The following is a 25,575-nucleotide window of genomic DNA, read 5'->3' on the forward strand; positions in this document are numbered from 1 at the left end:
TTAACTATCATTGGCTTTTTATTACTTATCCACTTGCAAAAAAAAAAACAAATATTGCACCATAATGTATTATTATGTGCATACGTCATGCTCGTGTTATGCGGAAATAAATTCATGTTGGGGTACGGAGAAAACATTAAATAATATTAGACGATTGTAGCTATAGCCCAGCCATACTCAACCTTTTTTTTATTTGGGCCACATAAAATATTTTAAAATATTACGCGGGCCGCAAGTCGAGAAATGAATGGAACGGTAATTAAAAAAAATAAAAGTAAAAATAAATTTATATATTGTGTATATTGTGTTTATTTTATAACATTTGAAATTGTATTATAAAAAAAAATAAATTAAATATTCATTCTAAATTAGTGTGAATTTTGATATTGAGATAGTTATCTTTAAATCCATAATCATCCTTATTGCAAGTGCGTGCGACACACTTTGATTGTTTTGTTATATTTTATATTTATAATAATATTAGTTTTGAAATTTATATTTTTGTATCAATTCAGTGAGTTCGGTTCGGGCCACATATAAATCGTTGGAGGGCCGCATGCGGCCCGCGGGCCATAGGTTGAGTATCGCTGCTATAGCCGGACGTGCCGTGTGCAGACTGCAGAGACGCGGGGGGGCAAGTTCAAAGTTGTACACTGCGCAATCTCTAATCTCAGACGATTTGACCACCAATCCGTAGACCGTGGACCGTGATAAGGTGATGTCCTCGGCGGGTCGGTGCAATTAAAATCAGCTGTACGTACGGTAAAACATATTATTTATAATTTTCAGCGTATGTCAGTGTGCCACATAACCAATCGACCAATGCCGTCTCGCGAATCGCGATATTGCTTTACGTAACGCTATAATAATCATAATAATTACTTTGTGCACTAATCGCACTCTATATTAACTAACAGTCGTCGGCGGTCAAACTTGCCGCCGAAGGGCATACATGATAAATCATGAATGACACATAAATGCATGTTATTATCATTCTGTTGCCACACCGCACGTCGGTGCGGTATCAACTATCAACCCGATTATTCAAATTGTGGGCATATCGATTGTTTTTTTTTTTTTTTTTGACGATCGAGACTGGCACAGGCGCACTGCTGCTCGTCGGAATGAAAAGTGGCAAAACTTTCACATTTTTAACTAGTACCGACTTGTCGTCGAAAACCAATATAATATACGATCAGTTCAGTCCTCGCCGTGATCTACTTTTCTAGTTTTGTTGATTTACCGGCTGGCGGCTACCTATCGTAAACGTTCGATAGTGTTTTGAGAAATATATTTAAGGTATGCGATAGTTCATACTATCGATATTTATCGGTTAATCGACTAACACGGCCATCGCCACCTTCATCAAAATATCAATGTATCACAAATTCTTAAAATCTTAATACGTTAACACTATTCAGTCGCCATTCGCCGGTCATTGTCGGGTTATAAGTGTACACAATACACATTATATCGTAAACTGTCAATTTTTTTTTTAAAATTTTTTTTTTTAGTCTCATCCGTGTCGTCCGTCCGTCGTGTTATTCGCTTGTATTTTTTTTTTTTATTTACACTTAAATTTTAATCATGTAACAATTTCTCGGCTGATTAAATATAATATAATATTATAATGTTATTTACGTTCAACGGAATCTCTATCGATCATATTATTATTACGAAGACGTACAGTTATGTACACAATACATGCTACGATTTTCTGGCCATTTCTACATTGTACAATTATTGAACTCGAAGGTAGAACAACTAAAACACTATAAACTACGATAATCATTATTTAATTGTCAAGAAAGTGTTGGTTGGGGAAGGGGATCTGGGAATATCAATAATAAATAATAACGCCATATGCTAGCACCTAAAACCGGTGAACATCGCACGTGTACCTACAATCTAGTATCTACATTCTAGTCATTTGTAATTCTTTGATCGTGATTATAAAGTTATAACCGCCAACCATATTATTAAAATAAAAGATAACAAGTGCTTAAAATTTCTTTATTTTTTTAAGTCATGGATATGACGTTCTATGGCAATACTCGAGTGATAACAGGCCTATCTATATTATAATGAATAATGATAAGTAATATTTTTAATTTTTAATACTTTTTTCAACACCCTCGGTTTTTGGATTTTAGCGCTAACATGTAATGTCATTTCAACGATTCCAGTATCGTGTTATATGGTTTAGTAATGGATAAAATAACTCACAATTCATAGCCCAATTTAATACAATCATCATTGATATTTTTATAAAAGGTATGCTAGTATACATCATCGATACGATTTCTCAATAATTACTCAAATGATATACATAATTAAATACTTTTCATTTCCACTTAAAAAATTATTGTTTAATCGTTAGCTAAGTAAATTATTACGTCACGTATGATTAAACATTTTTAAGTTATTCTTTTATTAATTATTTAAATTAATAAACAAAATAAGCTTCACCTATAATTAATTTTGTTTACAAATTTTTAAATATTGATAAAATGTATTCGTTTAATTATTTACGTTATTTTATTAAAACTGTATCATACACGAACGTAATTTAAAATTGTATTTTAAAGGTGCGCCTTGACATTATTTTGTGTAGACTTCACAACTTTCGTTCTGAAAGGTGATACCACATTTTGGGAACCCGTTATAATCAATCGCCGCAACTGCATTACTAACTTCAAGTTCATGGCACATAACACCATCCTCGGGGCAAAAATATTCGAGCGACTTCACTTTCACTAAACCAAGTTTTACAAGTAGTTCGGCAGTTCGCCTATTCAGAAATAAATATAATTATTTATTAGTTCATAATTAATTAATTTATTATGAGTTTTGATGAATATGAGACCATACCATCATCTAATGTGACTGATCACATGATGGCTGGTGCCATTGCAGGAATTATGGAACATTGTGTTATGTATCCTTTGGATTCTGTAAAGGTGAGTGTATGTTAGTCATGTGTATATTCATATATTTTAGAAAGTATAGAATTTTATGGAATAAAATATTAATAAAATTTGTATAAACATGTACTGTGTATCTATCGATAATCGCATTATCACAAGATATGTTAAGAAATTAATACTTATAGTCTAGTAATCAGGGTACTTAAAAAAAAAAATTAAATTTATAAAATCTTACCATGTATAAAATACACATGGTTGGTCCATTAGCTCTAGTCTTAGACTAGATTGAATATTCTTGCTTAGACTTAATCTTTTATACAGATTTATTTTTGTTCGATAAATCTTGATTATTTTTATTATATTTTTATAATTTTTATTTTTGTTAATATATGGTATACCTAGTATATTTTCTAGTATATTTTAATTTTCATTAAAATGTGAAATGAATGTAGGCGATGATGTAAAGTTTCATTATACTTATTATAATTATTAGTAGTTGGTTATAAAATTAGTTTAAAATGCAGTTTTAATTTTCAGATTTTCTTCATTAAAATTTGGATATAAATCAATCTCAAGCTTTATCTAGAACTCATGTTTAATTTATCTTTTGTATTATTAGGTAGCTAGGTAGATATTGAACTTTAAATTCCGTTTGGGTAATTTATGTTAATGAATCATAATTCTTATACCAATTGACTTATGAATCTTTCTTTTTTAATGTCATGGTAATTAATGTACAAAATGATTAATTGACTGATTTTACCTACAAAGTTCATTATTCTTTTTTATTGAACTTAAATTAATTTTTTTTCTTTTTTTTAGACTCGGCTGCAGGCATTCATGCCATCTGGAAATGTAGGAAATCGAGGAATTGGAACTGTTCTTTTTAATATGATAAAGCATGAAGGATATTTAAGACCAATGCGTGGGATGGGAACAGTAATTATAGGTGCTGGTCCTGCCCATGCTCTCTATTTTGCATCTTATGAACATTTGAAGCAAAAAATTTCTCATCAAACACCTTTAAATATGACAGTTTCCTCAGGTGTAGCTGGATGTGTTTCAACTATTATACATGATGCAATTATGACTCCAACAGATGGTAAAAGTAGCATTACATTTTTGTTTAATTATATTTTTAAACATTTGTTTTCTTTTATAGTTGTTAAACAACGTTTGCAAATGTCAAACTCACCATACAATGGTATTTTAAATTGTGTGAGTTCTATTTGGCGAACTGAAGGATTAGGAGCATTTTATCGTTCGTATATGGTACAATTGTTCATGAATGCACCATTTCAAATTGTTCATTTCATGACATATGAGTATTGTCAACATTTTTTGAATCCAGATAGGATATACAATCCTTTATATCATATGATATCAGGCGGTGTCGCTGGTGGGCTTGCAGCTGCTATAACAACACCATTAGATGTATGCAAGACTTTGTTAAATACTCAAACCACAAATGTAAGTAAAAAAATTAATTTTTTAGAATAATTTTCATAATTCTTTATTCTAGTATTATATCCGCTAATGTGTTATGTTACTAGGTCAGTAAAATTTAACCTATGTTAATATAAGTCATCAATCGTTATATTACAATATCCACTAGTAATTTTATTCTAATATAGATCTAATAAAGTTAATATTTAGGAAAATAAATCATTTTTTCATATTTTTACTATGAATATTGAAACATGTACAAATCAGTATATAAGCTACAGATTTGATTTAATTATGAAAAGTTAAATTTTTGTCAAATAGTATCTAAATAATTTTAATGGAATAAATTAATTTTGTTCTTATACATTCTAACTGAATGCAATATAATATGTCAAGTATTGAACTATTTAATGTTGTCATTTCATGTCTACAAGGTTAGATTTCTATTGTTGATAGTAAATATTTTATTATTGATTTATTTAGACCAATTGTTATAGTTAAATTTATATGATTGTGGTTATATAAGTGATATTATAAATTAATTTAATATCTTATAGACAAAAATAATTTGATAAATACAATAATATTTATTTTAAAAGTAAAAATACAATTTTTTTATCAGATAATTAAATTATTTTAACTTTATGTTTATTTACATATTACAATATAAAATAATATTCATAAATAATACTTTGAAATATAAGCTGTATTAAAAAAAAATTTAGTATATTTTTAATTTCATACATAAGTAATATGGAAATTTAATATTTAAAAATACAATTTAGAATTATTTATAATGATATAAATTGTAGAAATTAATTTTAAATGAGTTATTTTTGAAATATGGTTTTTAATAAATTTGAAAAATTTTATATTAAACTCATAAAAATATACTAAATAAGATTAAAAAAAAAAATTATTATTATCGTATGTAGTTCATTGTTTTTTAATTATACAATTTTTAAAGGTAATAATAGGTATTCAGCTTGAAATTAAAATTGAAATGTTGGGAAATTAAATAGTAATTTGTAATATTTTTTTATATTAGTTGATAATATTTTATTCCAATGATAAAATCTGTCTTATTGGTCAAAAATGCTTTTTTTTATACTATTTTATTCTCTAACCAACATGAGGGCAGTAAAAAATTTACACTTGCATATTTTTATTATTGATGTACATATTTAGGTATAAGATAATACTTAAAAGTAGTTGTGTGTAATGTTTTTGAGCATTTTTTTTAGAAGGTTGTAAAAAGCTGTAAAACAACTGAAGAAATGGTGTTTATAATTTTGTTATAAAATAATGAACAATTTTTGGTAAACTAGTGGCAGCATTGTTTTTAAAATTAAATTATTTATTAGTTGCTTTCATATTCTATTAAACAATTAGTTCTCAGTAACTAATCAGTATTTTTTAATTTATTTTTATCTTTTTTTTTGGTTTAAAGGTATGAGTAATTTTATTAAACTTTAATGTTAAATTTATGTTTTTATTGTTATTTTAATTCTAAACATTTTATTTGTTTGAAAAAACGGAAGACATACATACTGCTTCTTGTTATTGTGTTGGAATCATTACTACATGAAATTAGATCATGGCCAGATTTAACACCTGTTACATTAGATACGTTGTACTTAGTAGGGAATAGTTTTGAAATTGTTATCTACACATTATTTAAATTATTTTCCTGTTTCCATTAGTCAAATTCTGAAGTGTAGGCATATGCTTAGTTAGTTTTATTACTTAGGTAAAAACATAGTAGGTAAAATTAATTAAAATTAGAAATAAGATTTGAATTAAGAATTATTGAATTTGAAACTAAATACTTGCATACTTTTATTTTAATATTTGTATGACAAATTATTTTGATTGCATAAAACATTTTTTTTTTTTTTTTTAAATAAGACATTTATTAATTTAAATATAAAGAGCCATAGTTTTAATAGATAATTAAAAAATATACTAAAAAACATATTTAAAACAATGATTGTTCTAGAATATATTTTAAAGCTTATGTCAATATCTAATATTATATGTTTATCTAATAATAATAAAATTATAGAAATAAAATTTTTATTTTTATTGAAGTATGAATAAATAACATGAAGCATGTTATGTATCCATAATAGGTAAATACGTTTTTAAACAAAAGTATTCTATGACATTAACTTTTAAACTTATCATGTAATAAATAACTAAGTATGAACATTCAATAGATTCAATGGCGGATAGCCAATTTAAATGGTAAATTTGCCCATTATAAATGTTCTATATAATAGTGTACCTATATATGATGTACTATTTTTAAAGTACTATATTATAATTTACAATTTTTATGAAAGTAATTTAATCATTATACTTTCATGAAAGGATCTTATTTCATAGGTAACTAGATAGACATTCTGTTTTTATAATACTTATTTGTCAATAATTTCCTTTTATATAAATCATATAATAACCTTATTTTTCTGATTGAATTTTATTTCAAGAATAACCTCGATAACTAATAAATCAGTATTTTTAAAAATACATTCTGAATATTATAATCTAAATTTAAAGATAGCTGAAAAAGCTAATTTTTTTCTTGGTTTTCCATTTATAATTTTTAATTAAGTAATAACAAAATTTTACTCATGTACTGGTAGTGCAGGATTCAATTTTTAAAATTAAAATAAACAACCTTATTGTAAATTTTGCTTAAGAGGACCCTACACTCGTATGTGTTGTCTCTGTCTTACAAATGTAAATCAGCAAAAATTATTTTGCACGGGAAAGAATCGAGAAGGATTTAGCAATAACTAAGAAACAAAATTTTCACCACATAAAAAGAGGAACTTTGGCTGTGAATACTGTTTTTATTTTTTTAGATATCTTTCTAAAAAAAAAGTTATTCAAGTTAAAAAATAGTGGATTTTGAAACAATAAGACATTTTTTCATATAAGTGATATTTAAATAAATAAAAATGATATTTCACAGATAATATTCTTAACTGTATTATATATAAATTTGGTGTCTTAACTATTACTACAGCTGGAGTGGTTCTATCCTACGTTAAACAGCTTTTGTTATGTTTTATATGTGTAAGACGGAAACAACACATGTGGCTGTAGTGTCCTCTTAATGTTAAGACACTAGTAGCTATCTAAGTCAAGTAAAATAATGTACATCTTTTAGTTTTTTTATTAATAGAAATATATTTTGTCTATAATTTTATATGTAAAATTGATATTACAAGTCTTGTAGTAGACATTATTATTTCCATTTTTTTTAATAATCAGAATTAATAATAAATATGATTTTGATTGACAACAGATTTTAAATTAATTTGAACTTTTCAAATTTTATTATTAATTTATAATTTAATTAAAATATTATATTTATGTTTCAGTTATCAATTTTTAAAATTTAATTCGCTTGTATCTAATTGTAATTATTTAAAAAGTAAGAAATTGTATTTAAATTTCTTTTGAATCACTAAATATATATTATGCCAATTATGTAATCTAAAACTATTTCCTCAGCACACATTTTCCTATTTTTTATTTCAATATTTTTATGATTATGGCGTATGTGACTAAGTTCAGCTACACCATTCAAAATATATCATGAGTATCCACTTGAATTTATGAATGATATATTACTTTATTTTAGTTGTTATAAGTGTAAAAGTGTTACAATATTTGGTTGTTGAAACACTTTTGTTGTTATTATATGCCTATTATTGAATATGTTTCTTTATGATCTATTTTTAAGTCCATTCTGTTGAAGTATTAATATTTACTTATTGGCTATTAGAATGTTAATGCAGTTAGGTATGTTAGTAACTGGGTTAAAAAGTCACTTATATAATAATCATAACAAATGGTAGATAATCTCATATTAAAGTTACACAATATTTAAATTATAAAATATTATAAAAAACTTTTTTTATAGCTATATTAACTTTATTATTTTAATCCAAATTATATTTTAAAATTAAAAATATCATGAATAATGTGATGTTGAAAATATAAATTATTTTTATTCAAAGTAGTTATGAAAAAATTTCACTATTCAAAGAAGAATTACAAGTTCATAGGTTATTTCATTATTATTTTTAGTATATTCACGAATATTAATTATTTACTATTATAAATGTGGACTATATAATTTTACAAAGAAATATGCTACTAGAAAAATTAATTATCCATTTCATGGGTGTCTAATTTTATTGTACTAATTAGTTGCTAATTAGTTCATTATATCTTACAATTATAATTATTGTGATTATATGTTGTACATTATTTAATTATTGTATAATTCTATTTTGTCTTTATTACTAGTTTATACTATATTGTTTTCATTCACAATTCTTTATTTTATTATGAATTAGACATTAGTTTATTATAACGGTCTATGCATTTAGTGGATAGCATTATTATGATTTAAATGTCAAATTTTAAGGTTAGGTAAATAAATCATTACAAGTTGTCTTAAAATTTAATAGCTATATCATATTTAAAATAATCATTTAAATATAAAACGACATTTAAAATGTAAATATTTAAATTCATAATGTAAAAATTGTTTTATATTTTCTAGGTGAGAGTTGAAGGTTTATTCCGTGCAGTCACAACTGTATATACCTTAGGTGGCCCTGGAGGATTTTTTAGAGGTATGGTTGCTCGTGTCTTGTACCAAATGCCGTCAACAGCTATATCCTGGACTACTTATGAATTTTTCAAATTTGTACTAATGAAGAAATCAAACATTTCTGATGATCGACCTCCTCCTCCTCCTCCTCCAATAAATTCAGCATTGATTAATGAAAAAATTACAAAAACAACTAGTGTTCGATGTGATTTGCCTGTAGCCTCAAGATCACGTATATATAGTCATTATACAGTTAGAGATGATGGGTCTAAAGGTCAGCAATTTTAGGTTAGTATTGAGTTACCTGGTCTAAACTAGTATATTGTGGGCAGACATTAGTTTATTATGTATACAAATTGTTTTTAAATTAGGCTTGTTATTAATTGCATAGTGTTGCGTATCCAAGTTAAAATTTTAGATTCAGGTGTTCAGTATTAAATTATATAATGTTTAAAGAAAAAATATATAGAAATTATAAAAGCACAAAGCAGTTAATAATAATCATATTTTTAAAAACTATGCGGGTTTATGGCAAATGTATTAACATTTAAGAAGAATTTATATTATAACTACAGATATTATATTTCTTAAAATTCAAAATGATAACTATATTCTTTCTCACTTTATATTTTAAATATTGATGACTTGATTAGTGAGCAAAATTATATTATTATTGTTATTTGTATACCTTTAAATTTTTTTCTGTCCCAAACTCAATTCCTATAATTAATTTAAAAAACACCATATGTATATATATATATATATATATATATATATATATATGCATATATTCTCTTATAAAATAATAACCAAATAGATATATTGTATATATTTATGTTATTTTATTAGTGTATAATATGTAACATGTATAAATGTATATAATAATATCTATGTACAATATATTTATTTGGTTCAAATGTAAAAATAAATACCTATTGACCCTTATTTTCTAATTCTTATAACACTGTCAAAATAGTTAAAATAGTGTTTCTGTAGAATAGATATATACCTAGTAACTTATATGTATAAACATCTTATATTTTGGGCAATTGGACAAAAAGCACAAGCATAAAAGTTGTCAGCAGAGACATTTTATAAATTTTGATAGATACATTTATTTGAAACATAATATTTCTGTCTAGATAATTTAGTCATGAATATTTTTAAGTTATAAAATATTAAAATGTATATAATTTACACAACAATTATGGTCTTTTTTTAGTTATGAATTTAAGGAAGTTATTTCAATTACAAGTTGTGCATTTTGCTGTTTTGATTTTAATGTATTAGTAAGAAGTGTTTCTATTCAAAAGATCACTACTAACTTCTTGTAATTGTGGTTTTGATAGTCCCAAATCCTAAGACGATTTTTGTGTAGTCTTTTATTATGTTAATTTAGTTGAATGTAATACTAACTACTTTCTAAGGTATGATTTAAATAGTTATTAGTTGTTTTACAGTGTTTATAACAATATTATAGGATCTTGTGTTTTACTATCCAAGAATATGAGTTATTACTGATTAAAATACTTCACTTTACAATACAAGACATACCCATCTTAAAATTTATAGACTTGTAATTTAACAAGTCTATTTATGTTTTTTAAATATAAAAACAAGTTAGGTGTATTAAAAATGTTAAAATGTCTTTTTGTCTGTGATATGTTCATTTATTTTTATTATTATTATTATTATTATTACTATTATTATTACTTTTTGTTATGATATGTTTTTGTTATTATAACGATGTTCACTTTGGAGGAAAGTAATATCATTATGTTAACGTTTGATATAAATTTGAAATAATTTTATTTTTATAAAAAAATTAAGAATGATAAAATGCAATGTGTATGGTTACAATAACAAATAATATTATAAATAATAGACACTTAAAATGTAAATGCAAGTTAATGAAATTAAATTGTTACAATGATTAAGTTTATTCAATATTTTATGTACATCACAAGGTTTTTTTTACTACCAAGTGATTACTATTTATTTTATATATGTACAGTACCTACTAATTACTATATGTAATATTCATAGACATAGTTACAGCTAAATAGTAAATATTTAAGAAAATCAATATTTTTTCTTGTAAATTTAGTATATGCTTCACAAAAATGACATTACTGTTAACCATTATATTATATCATCATGTAAACAAATTGTTGCTCGTTTTAAGCGAATGTTGTAAAAAAAAAAAGAAATTAAAACATACAGACAATAAAAACACCATTATAAATATTTTTGTTATATTATATTGTTGATAATTAAATCCCTCTTAAATCATAAACTGGTAAATATAGATAGGTATAAGTTTTTTATTGACTGTACCTAGTATACCTATCTGAATATATAATCTTATTTAAGAATAAATATTACACTTCAATGATTAATTTCATAATTATGTGTACCTATTATTATCCCATTTGTTCTAAATGTTTATTTTCTCTATTGTTTTGTCCACCAGTTAATATTTTTACAGCATCTTGGTACAGTTGCCAGTACATATTTTTGAAGTATGCATTATTTGTATTTTTGATGATAGTTTGAAATTCAACTAGTATTATGTTACTTTTTTTTCCTAATGAGTAGTATAAAAATACTCGAATTCTTAAATAACTAAGGGTTCCTCCTACCAATGTTTCAATTTTGATATATAATTTGGCGGTAAATAAAAAAAATGGTTGAATAGTTCTATTAAAATTTATAATTGATTCATAGTATTATTTTTTTTTATAGGTACGTATTTGAAGAAATAAAATTTGGCTATTGTAGAATTGAGGTATCTATATCTACTTTGTTTAGTGATAATAAATTATTATCAAAAAGTTTCAAACACGGTTTTCACAAAAAATTATTATTATTCTGTGTCCTCGAGGATTCCAAGTAGATGATTTATCTCAAATCTTATGTGAAAACCTCTTCGTAACTTCTCTCGTATAACATTAAATGTAAGTGTTTATTTTTCTGACTTCCAACTAATCTTTTATATAAGATATAATGTTTTTGATGTAGTTATATTATATCTGGAAATTAATTATTATTAAAAATATTAATATAAATTACTAAAAAAGTTTTTCGTTAATAATTTATTAACTATTATAGCTTTAAATTTCATCGAGCTGATTTTTTCCCTTAAATTTTTATGACCCATAAACATAGGTACGTCATTTATGCTGACTGAGAACTATTACTTTTATTCACGATTTTAGTGAGAACAAGTGATATATAGGTATTTATGATGTATTATTAGATGGATTTTAGCTGAACAAATTGAATTTTTTTATTTAACTACGTATTATTAAGCTGGCAATAATATTAATTGTTCTCTTATACTGTTATTATATTTTTATGAGCTGTATAGTATTTTGTTATTGTTGTTTTTGTGGTGTCCGAAAAATAGCCAATTAGATAATTTGAATCGTATATACATACTGGCAATTATATATTAAAAACCGTGTTTGATAAACGATTAAGTTGTTTATCATAATATTATTTATATTATACAGTTTTATAATTTTCGTATTAAAATTTATTTATATTAAATTTGATGTTTTGAATACATATAAACATTTGTGTTGCCTTAAATTTGTTTTTTTTTTAACAGATTAGTGTTACTGAACCATGTTCGAGGTCGAAGAACAAACAAATGCAATACAGTCAAATTATAGAATCATTTATATTAACATTTTGATCTCCTTCATTGAGCCTGTTATGGTTCATAGCTGAAGTAAACGTTTTCGACGTACGGCCATCTCTTTATTTCACTTTGAATAAAAGACACGATTCGTAAGTGAATTTAACTTCAAAATGAAAATCTCATGAGTCTCTATTATATTTTTTAGTTAACGCCCAACATTGAAACATTATTAAAAATGCTGGTAATATTTTTATCACGATAAAAATAAAGCTTTTTATCTATCGTATATCGCTGGTGCTAAAGTTCAAAAATTCTCAGTTGCATACATTATGAATATGTACATCGCTGCGATGAAATCTATATTATTATTTATTACTGAAGACAATTAATTTTATTGATTCATTACATTACGTTAAACGTTACCTATTATTGTACCTACTTATAGGTATACAGAGATCAGTTGCAGATTGACGATAGCGGGGAATACTATGCACTGTCCCAAGGGCATATACTTGGCAAAATAAATCTACAAATTATCCATCGATTATCAATGATTACATTTTATAAACATTACATTAGTTGTCTTGTTGCCTCGAGATAGGAAAAAAAGATTTCATCTATGATATTTATAATTGATAAATTTCAATAAAATATAATTTATTCAACATTCAGTGAATTTATTAATACCTTAATAGATTATGATTTCATATTATTGTGATGTTTAAGTAAAATATAATGTTCGTGTTGATAATCACTGGTATATTCAGGATCACCTACCTAGTACCTACATATATTCCTGGTGGGTGCTCGCTAATTGATTAACAACCCTAAAATGTCTTACACGTAATGTTTTGTCTGGAATTGCAAAAATCGGACAAATCCTTAGTCCTTATGCTTCTTATTTATTGAAATTTATATACTATATTGCCCGTTCGAATTTGGAAAAGACCTCGTGGTACGAGGCATCTATCTGTTGTTCGTTACCATTAACCAATAACTGCCATCGAGTCGTATAGCCATCCGTGATTTAGCCTTGTCAATCGGCGTGGGCTGCAGATCGATACGGATATTAATCGCACCCCAATTTTGTCCAGTTGTTATGTAGAGTTGGTATGTATATCACGATGTGTGGAGCGATTGGTGGTGTTGAACCGCTCGTCTTGAATCTTGATCTCATTGTCGTCAAGAAGGAATACATATAACTTTATTATAATAAACCTACATAGTTAGGTACCATATTATCTACCCACCTATATAAATAAGAGACATACTCCGGCAATTTATTATAACGTTTGTGATATATGGCTAGGGTACGAAAGGCTTTAAGTGACGATTTTAAGGGTATAGACCCGACTAATCTTATATCATATGTTACACACATACATGTGTTATGATTATACACGTATACGATAAGTTTTGTTGAATATACGACAAATTGTCAAACCGCGAATAATGTTTATCTAGAAGAAAAGGCTGTAGGTATGTATATAGTCTTACAAATCGTATTTCAAATGTATAGATACTATTAGTAACGACTCAGATGTATTATTCCCGAAAGTACACCCGTGGCCTCCTGTTCGTGTTAGTTATTTTTAAAATTTCGTATTGGCGTTGGTTACTACTATAGTACACTTTCAGACTTCAGTATTACACAGCCGGATGTAAATTTAAATTTCGACTTAAACATGTACTAGACATTAGTCGAAATGAAATGCTGTTCATTTCACTTATTAGAATATCTCACCATCACATGAAGTCAGTTTAAATATAAAATCCCACCTATTAAATCATTAAAATATTATAATTATATTTTTCACTGTAAACAAATGGTCGTTTACTTCTTACATATTTCATATATACTATATACTACATATATTTTGTAGCAACAAGGTAAAAAATAGGTATACAAGATAAGTGGCGTGCTCAGCTTTTTTGAAAGAGGGGATATTCGTTTTTGACTTGTCACTGTACAAGATGTAACATATAGAACTGATTTTTGTTCTAATTAATATTTTCAATTTTTTTTTATTTATCATTAAGAGACCCTAGAACCACATACATGTATAATTTAATTTTTTTATGTTTATTTTTTAGTACTAAAAATAAAAAAAAATTAAAAATTGATTTACATTTTTTTTGGTTAAAATAGCTAATTTGTGAATCTGATTTTAAAAAACAATTTTGATGGTAAAAAGATTTATCTAAGTCAAGTAGTTTATTTTTTAGAATTTTTTTAAAAAATATGATTTTTGAGAATTTTCTGACATGAGTATATTTCTTAAAAATATTATATAATATTAAACATTTTTGTCATACGTTTAAATAGCATAATTTTTACTTTATTTTGTCAAGTCTATCTGTTACACTCTGTATTTTTAACATAGAAATTTCGGTCAAGTATTAAGAATCTACACCGAGATAAAATGGCATTAAAAATACGACGTGAAAATGCTGGTATAAAATGCAATGAGTGAAAAAATGTTACAGTGTAGTCGTGTAGGTATATAATATATTCGCTATTTTACTTTTTCTGGTACTACATACTAACACAATTTGTGCATTGTTGTCGCGTGTAATAGGTATTATATGGTAAAATAATGTTATATTCTTTTTAAATAAAAATATAAGTTCTCTTTAAATTAAAAGTTCAAAAACTTTTATTGTTGTCATAAAAAAATGTAGGGTTCTTGTACAGTCGTACATTAAAATGATAACTTATTCAATAATAAATATTGGAACTAAAATTATTAAAATATACTTACTGGGTATTGCTATATAAATTGTAGATATTATATGTACCTAACTATATTTTATCGAGTAGGTACCAACATATTGTCAATTTATTAATTTACATTATTATATCATTTAGAATTATCGACATACATAATTGTTAAAAAATATAAAAAAGTATAAGAGCATAGAACCGTATATATACGATTATATATTTACATTATAAGTAAATAGACGGGTAATTAGTTTTCACTTTAAAAACAATGTAAAAATAATAAATAATATCTTGTTATATTTGTTATATTATTATAATATGCAGTGCTGAAATAATATTAATATTCTTAATTACATACACCGTACTTGAATAACTGATAACTATATAAATAAATATAATATACCTAAGTAATGTAATATCTAGGTATTAAAAAAAATAGACATAAAGCATTTTAACAGTATAATATATATGGTGTAATCTATAAATTATAATTAAACTTTAAATAAAAACCATCATTAACTATATGTATCTAGGTAGTGGTTTCAGGTATATATCAAAACGTGGCGTGTCTTTTAACATATTTAAACGGCTTATCCACCTATCTATAATACTATTAGGTTTGAATTCAGTTGGAAACCTATGCGTACCTATTAGTCGTAAAGCGCAAGGCATGAGATGGGGATTGATGACTGGTCTTAACATAATTTTACTTTACAGACGAAAAATAAATAATATGATTTTAAACGATAAGACAAAACACGTTTTAAAGCTGTTGTTGTAGACTTCATCAAGAGAAAGACAGGAAAATTGTACCACTGTCTACTACCAATACATTATTGTATACGACTAATGAAATAATCATAAATAAAAGAACAAATGTACCTACCCAAGAATACAAATATAATATTTTATAATTTATTAATGTGTAGGTACTAACCTATTAATACTTATTAATAGTATTATGTAAAACAATAAATTAAGCAGTGTTGATGCAACATGCAAACTTGTTATAATAATGATAGTGTGTTTGAAATGAATGATAAATTTATGAGTTAGTTTACAATATCAAAAGTAAGATAAGTAGGATGTTGTACGGTTATTTTGAAAATAGTTAGATACTTATCGACCAACATTGAGCTAAAGTGCGAGGTGTTAAACCTTAATTAGCTCCAAACGGCATACCAACCTTTAACTTTCACGCAATTTCTGAAAATTAATGGAAATACAAAAAGTAAATTGTCATCAGTTTAGGAAATCATTTGGAAGTAGGAGGTTATTTCTGAAGATCGCGTCTGCAGGAAACAAAATATCAGTTATTAGGTAATGAATTTTGTTATGTGTGTATTGGACGATGAAGGTGGTGTCGGCTGTAACAAGATGAGGTACTTATAACATAATGAGGGTAGTTGGGTTTTGCTAATGTCGATGGGTTGTGGTGTCGACTGGGGGGGGGGGGTTATAGTGCATATAATTTAAGTCGTACGCAATGATGATAATATCAACTGCGATTCGATCGTACATCCGTCGAAGACTTCATCGCCGTTGGTACGTCGTCTTCATGGCGTCTATCAAATTCTTAGAGTAGTCCTTGTAGGCGTTGTTCTGTTGGGACGCGGCGGCCGATTGTTGCACGTATGAGGAGTAATCGCCCGATATGTCGGCGGTGAGCGGTGCGAACGCGGCCGCCTGGCCGACCGGGCCGACAGCGCCCGTAGCCACCAGGTTACCGGCACCGAACCCGAAGCCCCCGAAGTTGGGGTTCCGACAGAGTCGCAACATGGTCATCAGGGTTGGCAGTGCCATGACGCCGAGCACCAGCATCTTCTTGATGATCATGACAGCCACCAATATTGGCACCAGCAGCGCTTTGATCACCAGGAACTTGAACGTGGCCAGCAGTGGGAACAGCAGCGCATACTTCTTGTGCGGGTGTTTGGCTCGACCTGTAATTAGGTAAACCACTGTGAAAAAAAAAAAAAAACTAAATCTAAGTCGCACCGCCATGGCAATCTTCGTTTTAGTCGCGCTCGCTGGTGCAACTGCTTCTGCTGCAGTCGTTGTCGTCTAATCGGTTTTGTGGGAGAGCTGGTGGGGAGGAGGTGACGATCGTGATATAAATTGTAAGTAGAAGTGAATATATAATTTTTACTTATGTTCTTATACATAGGTGTATATGAGTATTTGATAGGTACCTAGTTTGCAAGGGGAGAAGGTTAAATAACATATTATTGTCATATATACATTTATATGTGCGCGTGTGATGCGTGTGTCACTATGTGTGTTTGGATAAAGTATATTTTTGAGCATCTCTCAGGCTTTTATTGATATTTTCATTTAAAGTGAATTATATTTAGCTATATCAAACAGCTTAAAAATGTTCACAGCTCACTTTAAAATTATAATATTTATAATAGAGATATTGGTGGCGTCAACGGTAAAAATTATAAAAAGTTACCTAAGGATTCAATTAAATATTGAATTATTATTATTAGGTGAGCGTAGCATAATATCTATATACCTAACCGGCAAAGTCATGAACAATAAGTATCTATACGCATGTTTTGAATAAATCATGTTTCGGTAAAGTGGAAGCACAAATACGATTGAACATGTATAGTAAAATAGTTTGAACTTTAGTTGAAATGGTTTCCAACTAAATATAACGGCAACGGTTACCTTGGTAAGTTTTGATTTTTTACTATTCGTTGGCTGCGAGAATATACATTTTAGTGGTAGTAAAAATAGTCAAAAAGTTTCTTGTCACATGTATAATGTATGCGAGGTTCTCAAACTTTTTTTGCGCGCGAGTATATGTATCACATTGTGAGTATTACGAAATACGAATCAGTTCCGCATATGGGAAATCTAACACAGACCAGTGGTGTCGTTAGGTACATTATTGCAGTTTGATAATATCATCATTATGTACCCACCATTCGATTACACAACGCTTCTGAAGTTTAAGTGGTAGCTGCGTAAATGATAGTGATTATTGCATTTTAAATTTTAAAGTTATAATTTATTACTTATTGTACCTATATATATATATATTTGAAAACGAGGCGGCTTATTGGAATCGTTTTTTGAGTTAGTATACATGTATAATAAATAATATATTATAAACGGCGAAGCATTTCTAACATCTTATTCTGCAACGGTTCAGCCAAAAACGAGATTTACGCACGTACGAAACATGTTTGCTTTTTTGTTGTTCAATTATTGTCGCGAGTCACGTATATTATTATTACGTGTTTATTTTTCTCTTTTTGTTACCGTTTTTTATAGAATCCGCAATATTTTATGGGGTACCTCGTCGTTATTTTTGTCGACTCCGACGTAGTCTGTACCTACATATCCAATATTTTATTTGTAAATGGCACTAACCACTTGACTTCTACACCGCAGTCACAGTTTTTTTTCTCTAAAATATCTATCATGTTTGACACACTAAACACACTAAACTTTTTCGCGCACACTAAAATTACGTTTTTATCTTGTTAAGTATAAAGTAGGTTAAGTACGTAGGTTAATTATTATTATAATCATAATTTTGTGGTTAATCAATGGAAATCCATCGTGTGTGTATATTATGTCTATATTATAATAATCACAGTTTCTAGAGCGTTAAATTCAATGATAAAGTAAGTAGGTAAGTAATAATATAATAGAACATCTTTCTTATATTATTTACGTTTACATTTTAAAACGATATATACCTAATAAACGTTTTCAAATTAGACGTCAAGAGAGAACAAACAGATTATTTAAATTATTTAGAATTTATCATCATATTGATAACAATATTACGTGGTAACTACGCGTTTGTTATATTGTATTATATATTATAGTTTAATACAATCATAAATTGGAATAAATTTAAAAAATCTCGTGAACAATTAAAACGTTTGATTACTATATTCTCTTATTTTTTTCGTTGGAGTGTCACTCGTGTGTGTATATAGAATATAATCATTATTATTGTTTTAGATTTTTTAAATTTTTTCATGTGAAGCAATGCATAACGTATTTTGTTTGGACTGAAGTGGCATTAATATTATATAAATATAAAAAACATTCATACAATGGGTATCTGTATATTATAAATTATAATCAGTAAAATAAAATTAATTATCGTGGTGCACATAATGTGAATGTATTTTTTGCAACAATGAAGGAAACCTATAGTGCTGCCTATACGTTTTATTAGACTACGTTTATGTATACCATAATATATATATATATATAGGCGTGTGTAAAGTTTTATGTGTAAATAACACGTGATTAAATTAAACCGTTATTTTTTGTCGTACACGCAGTGTCTTTATTTCTATTGTGTTTTATAATTATTTTTCATTTAAAAAAACATGTATATCTATCCACGCGCTAATGGGGTTTTTTTAAATTTTTTTTTAATACATATAATATGGGCATTAGGCAAGAGTATGAAATATCGACCGGCAAAACAAGCAAAATATATATTATAATTTTAAGGTACCGATCGTTGAGTGATATTATTATAATAATTCGACGAGTGATATGACAAAATGACGAACAAAAATGACTTATTAGTGTTCTTCTAAAGCGAACCTCAAAATTATCGATGTATATGCGAATCGAATGGTATTTTTTAAAATTTTTAAAATGTCAAAATATTTTCAAGCTCCTAGTCAATTTTATATGTATGGATGAGGTCATTATCTATTTGTTATAAAGTTTACTGTATCATGAAAAATTTCCAAAATAATTATTAGTATTAAATATATATTTATATGCAGCGAGAAATTGTCTTGTGTTAAAAACTTGAAAGATGAAATAAAATATTCAGTATACAATTTATTTGTTATTATAGTGAAGATACTGAGAGGTATTAGTAATATTGTGCGTATAACAAAAGGGAAAAGTGATGAAAATATTTCAATTTATTAAATTTGTCTTATTATTGTTATTAGGTATTTTTACTTACAACATGATACATGAATAATACTTTATTTTCACAATAATATTATATAACTGATGATATGATATAATATATATTTTTTACGCTCAGTATATTTTATTAATGTTGTGTAAAAAAAATTAAATTTCAGTAGAATTTCGATAATTTGAATCAGTCAAGGACTAAATATGAAGTGTCGAAAACTTAATTTTCGAATTTTTCGAAACAAATGTTTTTGTTAAGTCTCGCTAAACGAATGTATATCAGATACATTGTTCATTAATATAATAGGTATTTATTTTGTAGTATTTTTTCTATAATATAATATACATTTAGGTATAATTATTGAGAATGATTTCAATATAATTTTGATAAGTCGTAAGAAATATTTTGTTTGATGTAATAATATGATTTATTGTACCTATATCTTTCAAAATTTTTTTTGTATTTTTCTATAACTTAGCCAATTAACTAATATTTTACTTGTTCAAATTTAAATTACATCTAGTGTTTTAAACCAACTGTTGATCTAATGTTGAAATAATTGTCCTAATTATAGCCTTTAAACTATCCAAGCCATTTCAAAACGTTTGATAAAATAAATTGTACCCTCTATTGTTCCACGTATACGGATCATGTCCATTTTAATGAAATTATATTAATTCAATTTGTGACTTTAAAATGATATTGTTTTGCACATATTTTATTATTTAATATTGCAGTAAAATAGCAAAATATATTACACATTTGGTTAAGCAATTGGGTTAGAAATTACACGCTTAATCATGCGTATAAACCGCCGAATGGATAAAAATCGTTTATACCTAGGTACTGTTTATTTATTTCAAATAAACTCAATAAAAGTATAAAATATTAAAAATCGAAAATTTATAGTTGTAAAGAAGTTATTTGATTTTTATAATATTACGGTTACACCATGAAAGTATTATTTTTAAATTTATGTTTTCTAAATAAATTTGATGTCTGATATTTTAAAAGACTACGATGAATATTAAAGTGGTTTTCGCTACGATTTTAAAGATTCAATAATATGTTAAATTTAAGTTATACAAAATATGTGTTTATACTCACTTTCGTTGACCACTTCAAAAATGTCGTTCTCATCGACGACTGTGACAGGTGGAAAATTTTTCGACCATTGCGGGAGGGACAACAGGATTCCGTGATCGTTACTATAATTGGTCAGTTTTTTGAATGCGTAAACCAATTGATCCCAAAAATTTCCTGTATTCCACGATCTACTTTCGTCAATTTCGTAGCGTTGATCTATGTTCATTGTATCATTATCGAATTTCAGTTTGATAAATCGCATGGTCGTTCCACTGTCGTTATTCAATTGCTATAAAATACAACAATGTACATGCACCATCGTTTTAATATTTCTAATGGAAAATAATTTATTTAAAAATATGTAAAAACGAGCTTTGTTTATCAGACGATGCGCAATTAAATATTAAAATTAAAATTAATTAAACTTCATAATTGTACGCATTAAATGCTTAGAAAAATATTTATAATACACCATGATCGATATTTCAGTTGATTCTTGGGTTTAAAAAAAAAAAATGTTTGTTTATGTGTGTAACTTTAAGTACATAATAGTATAATAAATTCATAATATTGCACATTCTACATTAATTCACAAAATCAAATTATGTTGTAGCTGGTACTATTAATAGAAAAATATTCACTGCTAATATTAAATGATATAGTGATAGAAGGTTTTATTTTTAATACTAGTTCAATTAATTGTTCAGTATTTATTACAATACAGGTATATATAATTAAGTATATAAAATATTTTTTGTTTTGTATTCATACTTCTATGTGCACACAATTTTATAATTGGATTTTAATTGATAAATAAATTTAACACTAGATTTTTATGAAAAAAAAAATATTTTATTTTCATTTAAATTTTGAAAATGATAACCTTTTTTAGTTTATATGAAATTTTTGAATATTGAATCAATAACTTGTTATTTACTCGTAGCTGACGGTTGCGGTAGTATTGTAATATGTGTATAGGTACTTTTAATTTTTAGTTTTTAATTTTAGGTTTGCCGGACACATCTTAATTCCTCATTTCATCATATCTTTATAGTTAAAACACCCATAAATGGAAAATTATTTTTTCACGGACATTGGACATTTTTGTTAAGGTAGTCTGCCAGAGAATACAAAATTAAAGATATCGAATTCTTTAAATATGAGAATAAGACCATGTTAAGTAAAAACATACAAAGAATTTGTTTTGTAAAAATAAAGTGTGATAAGAAGAATGTAACTAATTCAAACTTTACACATTTATTGTTTTTTAGATTCTGAGCGGAGAGATGTACTTTTTGTGGATGAGTACACGATAAGTTGTTGATAAAATATTTAGATTTTTCAACAATGGGAGTGATTTTAGATATCAGATTGAATCTAGTTTATTCTTTGAAAAGGTTAAATTTAAAAATACCTAGTTATTATTTTTATAATAGGGAAAAATAAACAAAAAAATTAAGAAAAACAGGAATTTTTATGTAATTTATTTTTTAACAAAATTGATTTGGTTTTTTTTTGATGTGACTCAAAAACAAATATCCTTAGATACTTGAAATTTTCACCAAATGTTTATATTATTGTTTTTATTTAGAATACAATTTTTATAGGCATAAGGCATTTTCAATTTTTTTTTTTTTATAAATGTCTATTAAAAATTATCTGCTGCACAGAAATGATTTAAAATTTAATATAAAGCTTCTTAAAAGTTGTTAGTTTATGAATTAAAAATGTTGAAATATTAAGATAACAGTACTTTTTTTTAAGCGTTCAAAGTTAAAATGTTGACAAAGATTTTAAAAATCGCAAAAATTGGTTAATTATTTTGTAATTAGAAATTTATAAAAAATGTTGTTTTTATAATTAATAGATTTAAAAATGTAATACAAGGTTTTATTAGTTTTTAAAATTATTTATGAAAAATAAAAATTCAAACAGAAAGTCAAATTAAATTTTTATGAGTATTTCAAGTTAAATATTTATGACATTTAATATTCACGCATAAAATAATTTCTCCTGAAACAATTTTTGATATTTTATTATATTTCAAAATAAAATAACAAAAGATACTTGCAATTTTCACCAAATACTTATACTGTTATTTTCATTAATGTTTCTATAATTTTATATTCAAGTTTTTTTAACTCTTTTTAAGTTATCATAATATAGGCATGAGGAATTTTAAATTTTTATCAGTTTTTTTTTCTTTAAATGTTAGTAAAGGTTATTCGCTTGGTCAGAATTGTTGAAAATGTAGTATAAGATTTCACAAAACTTATTCTAAAATTTGTATAAAAATATTAAAAATACATTGGCACATTATTTTTATATGGATTTTAAGTTAGAATTTTGACCAAATTTGTTAAAATCTCAACAAATTTAAAACTATTTTGTAGTTAAAAATTATTAAAAACTTTTTGTTTTGTAGCTAAGTTTTGAATATTTAATACAAGATTCTCCTTACGTAGTTCATACTGAGACCATAAAATCTAAAAATTGCATTCCGATAAATATATTGTACAGACATTTTAAGTTTCAATTTGGACAAAATTACCTATTTAAACAATAAATAAAAATAATATGTTTATATTATTTTGTTATAATTTAAAAACATTATTTGAGGGAACTTAAACTTTTATGTATTTTAAATTATTATGAAATTTTACTATACACAATAATATTTTTGATTTATTTAAAAATATTGTTTATATATAGGTTCTTTGAATCTATTTTTACTGTCTTACGGTATTTACCGAAATATGTTATTATATTTTGTGTTAGTATTATTAATATTATTTTTTTTTGTATATAAATTGATATAATATGGTATAAATATATATTATTATAATAATTAAATAAATGTTATTTTTGTCGAAAAAAATTTTACTTACTAAAATACTAATAGTAAAATAAATTATTCTAATAGCTATATCAAAAAAACATCTTAACTTGGTGATATAGTCCGTTTCCGTTTAGAATCGTTTTTCGTTTACAATGATATACCATTGAATTAAAATTTAACAGACTTATAATAGTGATTCATTCGATACCTAATATACAGCAGAGCGGTACTCATTGACCTATCGTTTTTCATTTAAAAATCATAAAGTTTCATTTAGAAAACATAGTTGTTTGTACGTTTCATAACCCATCTTATGTTTATTGAGATATATATATATATATGATGTATACAATACACTCACGTTTGATTTGATGAAATTCTCTGGATCTTCTGTGACTTTAACCAGAGTCTCCAGTATAAATTTTCCCACACATTCTTGGGTTAGGTTTGTGTGACGAGGATCACACTGGTCGAACATGAACGATTGTGAATTCTTGCAGATGACCAATGTTATTGTCAATAATGCAAAGGATATTTTGACTTGTGCCATAGTATTATATTAAAACGATGGTCGACCGTGGATCGCATCTAACGAGGAACTAATGATAGTGATTAAATGAGAATTCGACGTTGAGGTTTTTTAATAAGACTATCGATTGATTCATTTCTTGTCCGTTTGCACCTGCCATTGCGGGGAAGCGTTTCGCGGAAATTCGGGGCATCTCAAGTCGTCCATGAGAGCAGGTGGAAATTTCTTGCGTAAAAGTAGTTTATTTATTATTCATTAGAAAATATGTCAAACGCAATTAAATGTTATTTTTAATGTTTATTATTATATTATATGTATCCACCAAACGTTACGAACGAATTATTACAGTATTACCGGATATCTAGTATATTATAGTATACAATATATATAGATACTGTATATATTTTCATTTTATAGTTACCTAGGTACTACATTATAATATAAAACGTGAATTTTGTGTTAGACCGTACGAGAAACAAGGAGATGAATAATATTATTCATATATTTTCTTTATACGTTAGTCGGTATTTATAATAATTAATGAGCAATATTGCAAAATGTATAAACTCAAATACTATTTTCACATGAACATATTATTCGAAAATAATGTTTGTTATAACTTTATTAGCAACTCAAATCCAAAATTATTTCACCGCAGCAAACGTAGGGAGTACTTTTATGGCTTGTAAAAAACAGTTTTGCTGACTATACGTTTTAATGTTAAGAAAAAGTTTTCAGCACAAATCGTCGCGTTTTAAATTTTAAATTCCATTAGAAAATATTATAAGTGTGTAGTGTGAGGCATATGTGTTCAGTATAT

At 26.2% G+C, this 25,575-nt stretch overlaps 2 protein-coding genes across 5 annotated transcripts; one reads left to right on the top strand and one right to left on the bottom strand.

Annotated features, from left to right (window-relative positions):
- Positions 1–1,429: 1,429 nt before the first annotated feature.
- Positions 1,430–12,827, top strand: LOC113553724 (mitoferrin-1-like). Of its 4 annotated transcripts, none has more exons than XM_026957219.1 (6): positions 1,430–1,755; positions 2,589–2,960; positions 3,750–4,029; positions 4,090–4,397; positions 8,959–9,297; positions 12,623–12,827. In XM_026957219.1, exons 2-5 carry the CDS (start codon positions 2,844–2,846, stop codon positions 9,295–9,297), a joined length of 1,044 nt encoding a protein of 347 aa, XP_026813020.1. In that variant the 5' UTR covers positions 1,430–1,755; positions 2,589–2,843; the 3' UTR covers positions 12,623–12,827. The 4 variants fall into 4 exon arrangements, with proteins under 4 accessions (XP_026813020.1, XP_026813019.1, XP_026813018.1 ...); XM_026957218.1 differs by lacking the exon at positions 12,623–12,827 and adding an exon at positions 10,232–10,630; XM_026957217.1 differs by lacking the exon at positions 12,623–12,827 and having other exon boundaries at positions 1,432–1,755; positions 2,615–2,960; positions 8,959–9,536.
- Positions 12,828–15,871: 3,044 nt separating this feature from the next.
- LOC113553725 lies at positions 15,872–24,837 on the bottom strand. The gene is made up of 3 exons (XM_026957220.1): positions 24,588–24,837; positions 21,409–21,676; positions 15,872–17,323 (listed from the first exon to the last, which is right to left on the bottom strand). Exons 1-3 carry the CDS (start codon positions 24,774–24,776, stop codon positions 16,914–16,916), a joined length of 867 nt encoding a protein of 288 aa, XP_026813021.1. The 5' UTR covers positions 24,777–24,837; the 3' UTR covers positions 15,872–16,913.
- Between the last annotated feature and the right edge of the window lie 738 nt (positions 24,838–25,575).

The sequence above is a fragment of the Rhopalosiphum maidis genome, chromosome 2, assembly GCF_003676215.2.
Source record: "Rhopalosiphum maidis isolate BTI-1 chromosome 2, ASM367621v3, whole genome shotgun sequence".
NCBI lineage: Eukaryota > Metazoa > Arthropoda > Insecta > Hemiptera > Aphididae > Rhopalosiphum > Rhopalosiphum maidis.

Bases quoted from the DNA above. Each gene is read 5' to 3' on its own strand.
- LOC113553724 (XM_026957219.1), top strand. From the start codon at position 2,844: ATGAGTTTTGATGAATATGAGACCATACCATCATCTAATGTGACTGAT. The intron at 4,030-4,089 runs GTAAAAGTAGCA...TTTCTTTTATAG, and splicing joins AATTATGACTCCAACAGATG to TTGTTAAACAACGTTTGCAA. The intron at 4,398-8,958 runs GTAAGTAAAAAA...TATATTTTCTAG, and splicing joins TAAATACTCAAACCACAAAT to GTGAGAGTTGAAGGTTTATT.
- LOC113553725 (XM_026957220.1), bottom strand. From the start codon at position 24,776: ATGGCACAAGTCAAAATATCCTTTGCATTATTGACAATAACATTGGTC. The intron at 21,677-24,587 runs GTGAGTGTATTG...TGTATTTTATAG, and splicing joins AGAATTTCATCAAATCAAAC to CAATTGAATAACGACAGTGG. The intron at 17,324-21,408 runs GTGAGTATAAAC...ACCTAATTACAG, and splicing joins TTTTGAAGTGGTCAACGAAA to GTCGAGCCAAACACCCGCAC.